This window comes from Conger conger, chromosome 3, assembly GCF_963514075.1.
Source record: "Conger conger chromosome 3, fConCon1.1, whole genome shotgun sequence".
NCBI lineage: Eukaryota > Metazoa > Chordata > Actinopteri > Anguilliformes > Congridae > Conger > Conger conger.
In genome coordinates this window covers 70,342,532-70,355,997 of record NC_083762.1, presented here as the reverse complement: position 1 = coordinate 70,355,997, position 13,466 = coordinate 70,342,532, and the positions used below count along the sequence as shown (strand labels likewise).

The 13,466-nt window shown below is 45.8% G+C and overlaps 1 protein-coding gene across 5 annotated transcripts in view; it reads left to right on the top strand.

Moving 5' to 3' along the window:
• The window catches only part of LOC133124200 (kelch-like protein 13), an 80,339-nt gene that overhangs the window by 47,426 nt on the left and 19,447 nt on the right, over window positions 1-13,466 (top strand). For all 5 annotated transcript variants that reach the window (XM_061235179.1, XM_061235181.1, XM_061235182.1 and 2 more), the window contains 3 exons: window positions 194-335; window positions 10,000-10,132; window positions 11,545-11,741. In XM_061235179.1, coding sequence (XP_061091163.1) covers window positions 194-335; window positions 10,000-10,132; window positions 11,545-11,741 — 472 coding nt within the window. The remainder of the gene's footprint in view (window positions 1-193; window positions 336-9,999; window positions 10,133-11,544; window positions 11,742-13,466) is intronic.

Below are 13,466 nucleotides of genomic sequence, written 5' to 3'. Positions count from 1 at the left end.
GCCTAGCCGTCTCTGTTTGCTGAGTGAACAGTGTGGATGTTCTCCTGCCTTGGGCCTAGCCGTCTCTGTTTGCTGAGTGAACAGTGTGGATGTTATCCTGCCTTGGGCCTAGCCGTCTCTGTTTGCTGAGTGAACAGTGTGGATGTTATCCTGCCTTGGGCCTACCTGTCTCCTCTCCCCCCGCCCCCCGCAGATCCCTGGTGGAAGAGGACGACCCTCATATGAAAGTGTCTTTGGGGAGCAGCGATATGGGCGTGTCCGCGCACCTGCAGGCATCCAAGACGGGGAACACCAGGTTCTTCACCAGCAATACCCACAGTTCCGTGGTCCTACAGGTGAGGTGCGGACCGGGGTAGGGTGGGGTGGGGTGGGCTGGGGTGGGGTGGGGGTGAGCATGGAGAAGGGACTCTATGAGGCTGTATGAACACATGCAAGTCGTATTCACTGCAATGGGTGCTATGCACACATGTACACAATACCCAACTCCAGCCCCTGCTGCAACGTTTAATGTTAGAGCTGAAAACCAGTGACATTAGTGCCAGTGTTGAATGTTTAAAATGTAGTGTAATGTGGTTGTAATGTAGTGTAGTACAGTATATTATGTGCGGTTGCTCTGCTCAGGTTCAGTTTTGCTCCAGCCCCAGTGGTTCAGTTTGGCTGGCAGGACATGGCTAGGCTTATGGGAGAAAGTGGTAGGAAAGGAGAAAGCAGTTGGGCTGGCTGGCTGTTTTGGGTCGCCCGTTTGGCATGGAGCGTAAGCGGAGCCAAGAGCGAGCGATCGCTTCCGAGCGCTCCAGGAGGACGGAGAAAGAGTTTCTCCTCCGCCCTGCCCTCGGCTTCCCTTCCAGAGGAGGAGAAAGAGCTTCTCCTCTGCCGTGCCCTCGGCTTCCCTTCCAGAGGAGGAGAAAGAGCTTCTCCTCCGCCCTGCCCTCGGCTTCCCTTCCAGAGGAGGAGAAAGAGCTTCTCCTCCGCCGTGCCCTCGGCTTCCCTTCCAGAGGAGGAGAAAGAGCTTCTCCTCCGCCCTGCCCTCGGCTTCCCTTCCAGAGGAGGAGAAAGAGCTTCTCCTCCGCCGTGCCCTCGGCTTCCCTTCCAGAGGAAGAGAAAGAGCTTCTCCTCCGCCGTGCCCTCGGCTTCCCTTCCAGAGGAGGAGAAAGAGCTTCTCCTCCGCCGTGCCCTCGGCTTCCCTTCCAGAGGAGGAGAAAGAGCTTCTCCTCCGCCGTGCCCTCGGCTTCACTTCCAGAGGAGGAGAAAGAGCTTCTCCTCCGCCCTGCCCTCGGCTTCACTTCCAGAGGAGGAGAAAGAGCTTCTCCTCCGCCCTGCCCTCGGCTTCCCTTCCAGAGGAGGAGAAAGAGCTTCTCCTCCGCCCTGCCCTCGGCTTCCCTTCCAGAGGAGGAGAAAAAGAGACAAATGAAGATCGGAAAAAATGAAGACTCGCACCGTGCGAGACGAGTGCCTGCCCGCAGAGTGGCGCTTTTAATCTGAGCCCCACGGCGCTTTAATCCTCAGTGTTACTGGAGGGTTTGCGCCGGGGTGTGGAGGTGGCTGATCGCCGGCCCTCTGAGGGGACTGCTCGGGCGAGTACAGCGGTGGCTTCATCACCCTCAGAGTTGGCCGACGGAGGGAACTGCGTTGTGAAACTCGAAAGCCCGAGAGAGATGGCGCAGTGGAAAATGATGACTCCTAAACGTGTCCGTACGCTGGCGTTCCCCTTGCGCTGTAACTCGATTTCTGCTGTCAGTCTCGCGGTGTATTGGAGCTCCCGCGATGCCTTTTGTGAACCAGTGTGTCCGTTCTGTACGCGGTTAATGAAACCGAAAGAAAGGAATTGTGTCAAGTGAACAAAGAAATTGTAATTGGCGGGTTTTGAAATTGCTGCGGATGAACTGAGACAGAATGGGACCGTGCCAGCCGTGGGGTGAGGCGGAAACGAGCCGGGGAGGAATTGGAGACCCAATCAAAATCGCTGATGACAGTGATTTATTTTATTTTATTTATTTATTTATTTTTTTATTTTTTTATTTATATTTTTTTCTTGCCCCTCCTCCTGTGATCAAAGGCTGCCCAGAGACCCCCTGTCAATCAAAGCTGAAACCGTGGTTACTGAACGTGACCGCAGGTGGTGGTGCTGTGATGTAGACCCAGCTCCTGGTCTCGTAAAGCCTTTCATTAGCACAGTTCTGCTGTTCCTGCCCACCACGTCACTTCAGTTTCCCTATACAGCCAATGATAGGCCAGCGGAGGATGGGCGCCCACTATAGCCAGGTTCCTCTCAAAATTTCTTCCCATCGGAGAGTTTGAGGGTGTTTCTCCCACTAGGGAGGCCTCATGCTATTTGGGGGCTCAGGGCTGGTATTTCCCATTTTTCTTCCCTTCTGTTACTATGTAAAGCATCTTTGGGTCTGTCTGCTGTGAAAAGCTCTGTACAAATGAAATGTAATTAAACTGAACTTCCACTGCGTTCATTTTCTCCTCCGTCACCGATGTGCAGGAGAAACGCTGTGCTGTGTTCACCAATAACGGCAGCCATACAGCACGTCACGCTCGACCGCGATAACTCACAGCGACCGGATCAGCGCTGTTCAGTGACCTGGCCCAAATCTGAGGCCCTGCCTCTGGGACCGTCCAGGTTGGGACCCCGGCGATCCGGATGCTAGTGCCTGCTGCCCGCAACCGCTCCGCACAGCTGGATGAACGCCCAGCCCCCTGACATCACACCTCTCGCAGGGCGATCGGACGTTCCACCCAAATATACCGTCGCAGAAATCAAACGCATGAATCATTGAACAATTTAGCGAATAACTGAACACGTAATTTTATCATTTCATGTCATTTCAGGGAAATCATAATAATCCATGAAGGCCCTCTTTTGGTTCTCGTCAGATGGTTTGTAAAAACTGACCCAGAATCCCTGCTTTACTATACCAGAGCTTGTGTCAAAAAATTGCAGTTCCACATAATATGGCATCGGACTCTCGCCCATATATTAAATCATTCTCAATTTCCCTTCAAACCGTTTTATTTTAATATGCTCGCTGCAGACCTGGAACCGATACTAATATTAATCAAATAATTTACATATCAAATATTTGCTTTGTGTGTTTCAGTTATTCCCTCATAAACCAGGGAAGACCGATTCCTTTTATTTGAGGCATGCAAGTAATTGTTAAATGGAACAAATACCTTCATTTGAAATATTACACTGTTTCTAAATCAATACTCTTTCTAAATGCCAGTCCCCATACTCTCACGTGGAGGTTAGGGATAAAAATATCTCAAATAACATCATACCTATTCCAATATCATTTACAAGCCTCGCAGTGGGTGGAACTACTGGCTGATGATGGTGTATTTGAATAGACGAAAGAGGTGAAATGACAAATATTTCAGGTATTGCTTTCAGATATATTGCTTTCTTTATTCTTGCCACCACCCCCCTCCCCTCTTGGGAGATATCTGAATGCTTTGAAATTCATCAAATGATCTGGAATGAAGTGTTTTTAAAATCTGAAGAAAGTCATTTTATTTGTGCATAAATAATGGAAATGATTGTATTTGAATGGCCATTAAATATTTTAAATTATTATTTGAGACAACGGACGGACGTAAATCAGTGTCTTCTCTTCTCTTTGAAGAAACTGTAAATTTCCACACACCTCACATTTTATATACATTATTCATTATTTCTGCTTCTCACATAATCGTAATAACTGTATTTCTGGTATACATGAAATCTAGCATATATGAAACCGTTTGTGTCACTAGAATTGAATAGTGCGGCGACTACAACCAATAAAAGGATGGAAATGAAAGTATAGAGGTCAAACTGAAAAACATTTCAATTTAAACTAATATATATAGGAACACTCAAGTACATTAAAAAATTGATAATGAAATTAGATGAAATCAGAATTCGATTAACAAGTGACCGTAAACGATGTGTAATTTAACCATTTAAAGTGAAGGTTGTAGTGGCTAAGGTCTCAGTCTGGCAGTACTATGTTTCCAGCGCTTGATGGTATTGATGACCTGGCAGTAGCTGAGGGGTGGGATTGATCGGAGCGTAAGTGTGTTTTCCTGTGCGCGCGGTGCGCTGTGTGTGTGCGCTGTGCGTGTGCCTGATGTCCTCGTGTTGTAATTGGCCGTATTGAGCCGGGCCCCGGTAAGCGGGACCGGGCTGATGGGCTGTCGGATGATCGCGTTGGCACCCAGGGGCCGGCGCGCTCCGAGGCTGTCACGCCAAGGTTACTCTCATTGATTGACATGTGAAGACAGACAGCCGGGCAGCCAGCCAGTTAATAACGGCTCCGGCCTCGCGGTGTAATGTCAACCCAGTTTGATCTCCCGCAATGGCGTCGTCACGGAGATCTTTCCATTCCTGCGCAGTCCATAGTGCACTGTAAAGAGCCCTCGTTATGCTCCACAGATTACAATATCGCAGTGGCAGTGCGACGGGCAAAACTCTGCTCTTTCTATTAGATATATCATATTTACTGTCATCAAGATATGAACATGCGAGATAAACGAACATATCGCAAAAGCCTGCTTGAATAGTATTTGTTCAAATAGATTTTCTGTTAAATTGATTGGCTGTTTATGTGCAATTTGTTTAATAAAAGCATGTTGGAGATAATGTATTAAAAAATAAAAATAATATTTCTTCAGTGGGCATAGGCTATTCTAGGCTATTGTCTGGGGTCAATGTCAGCAGTGCACCTAAAGCAGAAGGTGGGCACACTTCAATATTTGTTTATTTATCACAGGCCGTATAGTCATCGCAATATTCAACAGCATTATCGCATACTGCACGTTTTCCTCATCATGCAGCCCTACTGTCCATGTAATCATCTTTGGTTTTTTGGTATTTATTATTATTAGCTTTGATAGATTGCTGTGAGATTGCTGGGGCAATGTTTGTCTCTTGATAGGTCAGCTAGATCACGACACTGTAATCAGCAGCAGGAGCAGATTAAAATGGGGTCTGCTTGTTGTGGTTAATCTGGGAGAGCTGTGTCCTCCCACACGAGCTCTGGCCTCAGGCTGAATGGTCGTATGGTGGTCCAGACTCCAGACTGAAACCGGTACCCGCTTCTGTGATCTGCGTTTGGCTCCCCTTACCCAGCTCCCGACCAAACTCAGTGCTCTACAGTGCCCCAATTTTAGGAGTATTTGCAGGAAATTGATCATTGCAACCTGGGTTAAAAAATAAAATGATTAAAAAACATTTTAGGAGCTAATCTAATTGGGGTTGCTCTGCACGAGCTGCTGGAAAAAACGTTAGCCCTGAAAAGGGTGTCCAAAGGGTTATGGGATCTCACCAGGACACACCAGTGACCGACACTAAGACTCTGAGGCTGTAAGAAGGACTGCACACATGCTGGCCCTTGAGTGTAGGTAGCTTGTAAGCTGCAACTCAGTCAGGACGGCACAAATACAGGCAGTATAGAGCATAACGGAGGCAGTCTGTACATGGGGAGTCTGGGATCACTGGTGGCTTAATGCTGAATGACACTGCATGATCTGACAGTCAAAATGGCCGCCGGGCATCAGCAGCTGAAATGCTGTGCTTTAGTGTGGGCATGTGAGATTATTACTGTAAAGAACAGCGGCGAAAGAGTGGGTTTAAGTAGAGACGCTGCATTCCCCAGACAAGTTATTCCATCATTTTTAAACCCTTGTTTCCAGAAGCAGTGCTGCCTTCAACTTCTTCTTTCTTGTCAGTTTAGCCCACTCAGAGCTTTGTAAGTAGGAGAATGTAAGCGGTCGCTCTGTGTTTAATTGGGATTCGGCGAGGAGAAGTTTGGGCAGGTGATGCGTTCTCGCATTCCCCCACCCCCGCTTTTGAAGACGCCTTTGGTTTTCGCTTTGGTTTTTATTTCTGTTACTTCACAGGCACTGTGCCCCCCTGATAACCAGCCACCCCCCTCCCCGCACTCCTTTACCCAGCTGATATTTAATACCAATCCAAGACCACTACTGCAGTATCCATAATGATGTTAAAAATGGCAGCACAGGCAATAATGATACAACAGGAATAATCAAAGAAATTAGCAATAACAGCCGAAATTCCAACGGGCTCTGACCCCATACACCCACCTCTCCCACTCCCCAAACCCCATGATTTGAACCGGCAGAAAGTGCAGTCATAGAGATGGGGGCGTGAAGCTAGACAAAAAACTGAGACTCCACAACTTAAGGAAAATCAAATGCAAATAACTCATAAGTCAAGGGGTTTGGCGGTTCTTGCCAGTGATATCAGTCACTTGACATACGTCTGCATAATACACGCCCTAATTTTAAAATGGTAGACTATTGTAGACTCAAACTCTTCCTCCTCTTTGTTTTCAGCTCCTATTGTTGATTGATATACAAGTAATATCTCAAAGTTTAGCCATTTCTGTACTTTTGGGGGATTTTAACTTTTTCACTTTTTAAGTGTTTATTTTTTATTTTTTTATTTTTCATAACAATAGATGAGAAGAGTATACCTTTTTTAATCTGATAGGCATTATTGGAAGCCTTCTCAGAGCTTTGTGGGAGCCACACATAGCACACTGCCTTCTTCCTCGAGTGTGTTGATAACCATATCTCTAATTGTTTCCAAAGTTAGCTCATTTCTTTACAGTCCCCAAAGACCACGGAGCATAGAGTAACTGCCTGCTTTATACCTTAATCATGAGCTTTTGTCAAATTTGTTGCTCATGAGGTTAAATTGCATTCATTAATGCATCAGCGTTTTGGGCTGATTGGAGGTATGAACTAAAGCGGTTTGCAGTATTTTGCCTTGAGAGAACACATTATTTCCTGCGTCTGTAGCATCGCATGCGTCGTATAGTTGGCAGTGCTTCTGCAGTGGGGAGCATCCCATGCTTCGTATAGTTGGCAGTGTTTATAAGCTGAAAAAAGGTCATTGTGGAAATGTTTTGTCGATTAAATTCCGGAGACGGCTTCTGGCTTAATGTCCTCGGTCTGAAGCCGTCCATATTTAAGGACAAAACCGGTCTTCTAATCACTGCACGGGCTAGACCAACAAGCATAATGTCCTACATTTGATCACCTTCCAGAGAAGTTTTAGAGAGTTTATCCTTTTTTTTAAGGGTGAATAAAACTTTACTTAATCGTTTTTGGAATGCAGCCATTTTGGCATTTCCTCCTTTCAGTTTTCTGTTCTTGCTTTCAAGTTCTGCTGCAGAAAATCACAAATCCCTTTGTGTGTGTGTGTGTGTGTGTGTGTGTGTGTGTGTGTGTGTGTGTGTGTGTGTGTGTGTGTGTGTGTGTGTGTGTGTGTGTGTGTGTGCTTTACAATATAAAATATGCCTGTGATGTATTGTTCTATTGTGAACACAGCTAATAATCGCTAACCCTCCCCAATTAGTGGCACTGGCTTTTAATCATGTGAAAATTGATTGAATTGACATCTCTTTGACTTTAATGCTACCTGAAAAAAATCCCATTGCTTGATATTCTGTTGGCAAAGTTTTTCGCAAATACAAAATGTAATCTTTTCACTGTAAACTGCTGTTCAGGTGGCTCTCTGTCTCTGTCTGTGGACTTGCCTTGGTCTGTGTAAAGGATCAGTGGAGAGTGTGGAGTCTTGGTGCATCTCTGTACTGAACTCACATGTATGCTAGTGGTAAAGTATCCAGAAATAGTAATCATGCTTATAGCACTGTCTGGTGTCTTTGCAGCAACAGAGATGAAAGAACTGCATTAAAATTTACATTGAGCCCCTCAGTCACACTCCTTTTACAAGTTATAATTCACTTTTGGTGAGCTTTTTGAACAAAATAGTGAATTTTGCCTCCTAATCCTTGATGTATTTAAAAACACAAATTTGATCAGTACTGTGGAAAAACAACCAATTTGGCACAATAAAAACAACCCCGTTCCTCCTCCCTGTACCAGACGCGTTTGTCCAGGTCTTTTGGAAATGTCATTCTCATCCGTAATGACCGGCAGCAGAGTGCACTGCTTTTAATAGGAGAACTCTGGACCTCTCGCTGCCGTTTGGAGGTAGGCCATGCGCTGAGTTATTGCACACATCAAAATCAATAGAGGAGAGAAATCAGCAGCTCTGTGAAACGGCGGAGCTTCCCCCCCCCCCCGCGGTTCTGTTTTTAGACTCGGCATGACCGAACGTGTCCGTGCCGCCGGGGCATTTCTGCGACGCTGAGGGACGCCGGTGTCACGGAAGCCCTCCGAAAGTGCGGGAGACTCGCGCGAACCCTGGCGGTTAACACTGACCCTCGGAAAATGGGAAGTGTCCCTTTTTAAAGAAATGTGTGTAATGGATCTGGAACTCGTTCAAGCCCATTTCCTAGTAAAAGCGTGAGCCGGCTCATCTCATGATGGGAGTGCGTTGCCTGGGCTGTGTTTCGGAATCTGTAGTTCTAGATGGATTGTCTGAAAATGTTGAAACGGCCCTTGAATGTGTTCGTGCTGGCCGTCTCTTCCCCACATTTGATGGCTTATGAATATGGGACAAACATAACCCCATTTGGACGCAGGGCAAAAGTATTTATTATTTGCAGTCTTGGTTGCAACTGGGCTTGCCTACATCCTGTCATTTTCTGACTGTTTCCTTGACCCAAGTAGGTGAGCTCCAGTCACTCCGCTCTAAATCCATGCGTCTCCCCCAAGTCCAGATTTATCTGATATCCAACTGTTTAATTAAACGATCGGTTTTCAGGGGACATTAAAATGGAAGGTATGAATGCCATGTAAATGGGTGTCTCCAGACCCTGACAAGCTGGTTGGTGCCTTGCATGGCAGCCAATCATTGTGTGTGTGTGTGTGTGTGTGTGTGTGTGTGTGTGTGTGTGTGTGTGTGTGTGTGTGTGTGTGTGTGTGTGTGTGTGTGTGTGTGTGTGTGTATAAATGCAGACCATTTACCATTTACTGTAGCTCATCCAATTTTTTTTATTTCTTATGAAATCTTATCCTTCAAATAACACTAGGCCATCTGTAGGAAAAGCAAGTCACTGAATGTGTGGATGAATTGAATGCTTTATTATTATTATTATTTCATGGCCACATGCATTACTGCTTTTTGTAGGCATCGCACTGTAAGGGTCAGCCTTTCCTTCCTGGTGCTTCTTTTCTCAATGGGCTGAGTATTCAAGATTACTGTTAACGCTAATCAAGATTTCTTGTTAAATCGTCAAGCAAAGTGATTATTTTTTCTCCCTCCTGGAAATGAGTTGGCAGTTTTGAATGTCTAATCTTTATTAGCATAACACAGGCAGCCCATGTTTCTCTTGCCAGTCAGTATTACTTGACTTAAGTTCGGGGGAGGGCTGGGTTTAAGAATGTACTTGCAAAATGTTTGTTTTGCGGCACCAGCCCGAGCTTTGTGCGGGCTGTGTTGTGTCGGTGTGTGAAGAATAGTGAGTGGCTCATTCAGACAGTTCCCGCCCTTCAGAGTGTCAGTGCAGGTCTGTTCCGCTTGTCACATTGACTGGAGCGCGTTGGATCTGTGACCTCAAAATGGTGGAGGTGCGAGTTGCTTTGCAAAGAGGTGTGGAGGTGTGAGCCATACAGAGAAGATGAGCAACATGCCCTTCAGTAAAACAAGCGTCCTGGAACTTTTTATTGGCGGCATGACCAAATAAATTGTGCTATAAGCTCAGTTGCCTCTATTTGTGTGGTTTAAATCAGTGACCTTATAATTTAACTCATTTGGTGGAGATATACCTGGCAACCAAACTTAAATGTGACCAGAACGGTCGCCTAGTTGGCTTCGCAGTGGGGTTAGATGCTCATGGTGTCTCCACAGCACAGGGGAATACTCGCCAAACTGAACACAAAATGGCCGCTACTGGAAGTTCTGACCATGCTACCCCTGGGGGGGAAAAAAACAAAAACAAAGACTGACATTGAGATGTTCTTCCATTTGATTCATTATTCCGACTGCTGTGAAGCTGGCGATCCGAGCGTGCTCCGGCTCTCGTTCCCCGGTGGGAGACCCCCCGTCCTCACGACACTCTGTTGGCTCTGTGACAGGGGTTCGACCAGCTGAGGATAGAGGGGCTGCTCTGTGACGTGACCCTGGTGCCGGGGGACGGGGACGAGGCCTTTCCGGTCCACCGGGCGATGATGGCGTCCTCCAGCGACTACTTCAAAGCCATGTTCACAGGTGAGGCACGCGGCGTTCCCGCCTCTCTAATGGGGCCTCCTTAACCGCTGTATTTCTAACAATTATTTCAGTCATTTGTCACGCTCACTTACCCCTGTCCACCGCTCCGCTCTCCCCCGTTCTCCTGATGTCCTTCCAGGGCTTGAGGCCTGGCTTAAAGTGATTACATTCTCAAGTGCACCTTGACTAAATAGCCCCAACTAAAATGAAATCTAGCCAGACTAATTGCGTGGAGGTAATGGGGAGCGGCAGAGGGGCTGCGTTTCCTCGCCACTATATCTGAGGAATCTGGAGATCCGCGGGCGCGTCGCGTTGGGTTTGCGTGACGGGATGTAATATCGGTTTAATCAGCCGGCGCCGTTTCTTTATTGGCCGTTGTGGACGTAAGTGCTGTTATCTTGTCGGGCCTCCGATCAGGCGGCCGGGCGAGGGCCTCCGCTGGATTTTATTGTGCTTTTAGGCCTCCTTCGCCATCTCCGCCATCTCCATATTTCAGCCTGAATTATAAATGGCATCTGCTGCAGGGGGGTGCTGCTGCCTGGCGTGTGCCTCACAAAGAGCCGGAAACGTCCTTCCCTCTTCGCGGTCAGACCGGTCCTTTTCAGCGCGTGTAATCGGGACCGAATACATTACTTATAACACCGTTTATAATTAAGGGGTAATTACTGTAATGTTAATGCTAAATGCACTGCCTCCACGCCCTTTATGCCCTGTTGTGTATGTAGTAATTGTGCAGTTTTTTAAATTTGTCCAGGTTAGTATGGGGGAGTCGAACAGCCTGAAATCTGGAACTGGGCAGCGCCTAGTCTGGTATATTTTCCGGAGAGAGGCTTTATTTATTTATTTATTTGTGTCACTCTCAGCATGACAGACAAGTGGGTAACGCAACCTGAAAGGAAAGTTCTACAGGGCAAGGGCGGCAGGGTCATGAGCATTGATATTATTGGCTCTCACAGATTAAAACGGATGGGTGAGCTCAGACAGAGGTGAGTCATACTTTGTAACGAAGGGGCAAACGGCGCAGGTGGCGAGGATGTGAAAATAGGAGCATCGCGTGAGCCTCCGTCTTTCCGGATGATTCATTTTACAGCCTCCATTTTGGCAGCGTCATTTTTTTTTTCTTGTTTTTGATTGTTTTTTTTTCTTCAACACGAACATACTAGTTGGTGCGTCTCTGTACTTTTAATCCTTGGCGAATGGCCATAGAAGTAATACCTTTTCAGTTAATCGATGTAAAATGTGCTTTTGTCAATAATTCAGTGCTGCTATTCAGGGAGATTATTATTATTTTTTTTAAACTTTACGATGCATATGGGGATTATGCATACAGCAGAGATAAATATTCTACGCTGGGTGAATATTTTAATGAAAGATTTGTTGGGCCCTGTCTCCCGTTTGCCGGACTCTCCCAGGTGGGATGAAGGAGCAGGACTTGATGTGCATCAAGCTTCACGGCGTCAACCGAATAGGCCTGAAGAAGATCATCGACTTCATCTACACAGCCAAGCTCTCGCTGAACATGGAGAACCTGCAGGACACGCTGGAGGCAGCCAGCTTCCTCCAGATACTCCCCGTGCTGGACTTCTGCAAGGTCTTTCTCATATCTGGGGTAAGACAACGTTTTCACCCTCCACTGTCTTCGTTCGGGTCCCTTTAAGGCCAGCCTCAGAACCTCCATTTTCTCTCACCATATTCAAATATTTTATCAACACGATCTTCGTGTATGGAGAGAATTGGCAAGCTAACCCAACCTTCAGAGTTCTTCACAAGCATTTATAGATAAGTGCAAATCTTTTATTCTTTCATATGCTTTAGGGATGCAGTAGCTCTCTGTATTTTTAAATATAAATAGCCTCTTTCGGAATTTTTTGATACTGACAGTTTCCATAGGTTCCGCAAGATAAGTAGCAGGGGGTGCTAGGGGCATACACCACAAGTGATGGCGAACAATAAACTGTAGGCTCACTTAAAATTGTATTGAGCTTCATTGAAAATTTAGTAGGGGTATATAGGGGTATATAATTTATATAGTGATATTTCACAGTATGATACATTGTCACAATGTATCACACTGTGAAATATCACTATATAAAAATATAACGCTATCCATTGTCAGAGCAAAAAAATTGTTTGCAATATCAGCTCATTCATTGCTTCTTATTTGTATGGTTTGTTTTGCTTGAAAAAGAGAGGGTGCTATAAGCTCAGGTCCAGCAAGCTCCATCAATGTCACATTGCTGTGAGGAGGTGTCTTAGATGGGTTCCATGGCTGCATTTTTGATTTCCCATCGGAACACAAAATGGCGTCAGGATGACTGACGAGTCGCAGACATTCTGCAAGCGTTGTAAGAGAATATTGCCGTACACCACAGATTAAACACTACCAACACGCTGAATCACCTGCACGCTATCTCAGTTTGCAATCCCCATCTGCATTTGTGCAGAAGAGGCCACTTAAAAGGCCCAGCAACTCTGACAAATTCCTTCACAGCCTCTCTTCCTCACTCGAGTATGAGAGCCAAAAAGATAACAAAGTGCACTGGCGTTTTTACTGCTGTTGACAGGAGGCCATTTTCTGTTACGGAAAATGAGGGATTTCTGTGGCTGGTCAATACTCTGGAGCTCAAGAAGAGCAGCCCATCATGCGCATGTTTCCCTCGCTTCCAGGGCTGATATTTCTGAGAAAGAACATGTCTATCCTTTAGGCTGGGTTTGAGAAATAAGTCATAAGACCCAAGTTGTGCCAAGCTGTCATGCTTGAAGGGACTTGTTCATTCACAATGGACTTTTCTAACTGCAATGGCATGTCCATGAACAATTTAAAGGAAAAGTTATGATGTAGTCTTCCAAACATTTTCTTTATTGCCTTTGCAATATTGTAATATTTTGTAAGAAATGCAAACCTAGGCAAGGGGCATTGCGCTGCACAATTTATTATATTAAAAAAAAACAAATTTAATGACCGACTGCTAATGTTTTTGTTTATTGTTATTGCAAGATTATATTTTTGTTGCAATTTCATATTAAATACCAAATATAGGGAAATGTGCTCTGCACATTTTATTTCTTTAAAAGAATATTTTTGAGCGATACATTTTCTCCACTCAATCTTAGTTCAGGATATCATTATTATATCGAATGGAGAATTCTGTATAGTGTGTCGAATTGAATTGAGCTGAGTGTATCCTCACACCTCTACTAATGAACTCTGCATTATGCAGAAAGTACAGTAGCGAGGGCTCTCATGTGCCATAGTGCGATGCCTAATTGGACATCCTGGCCAGGGTACAGTCACCTCGCTGCATCAGGAACCAGTGCTATAGCTGGACGTGTG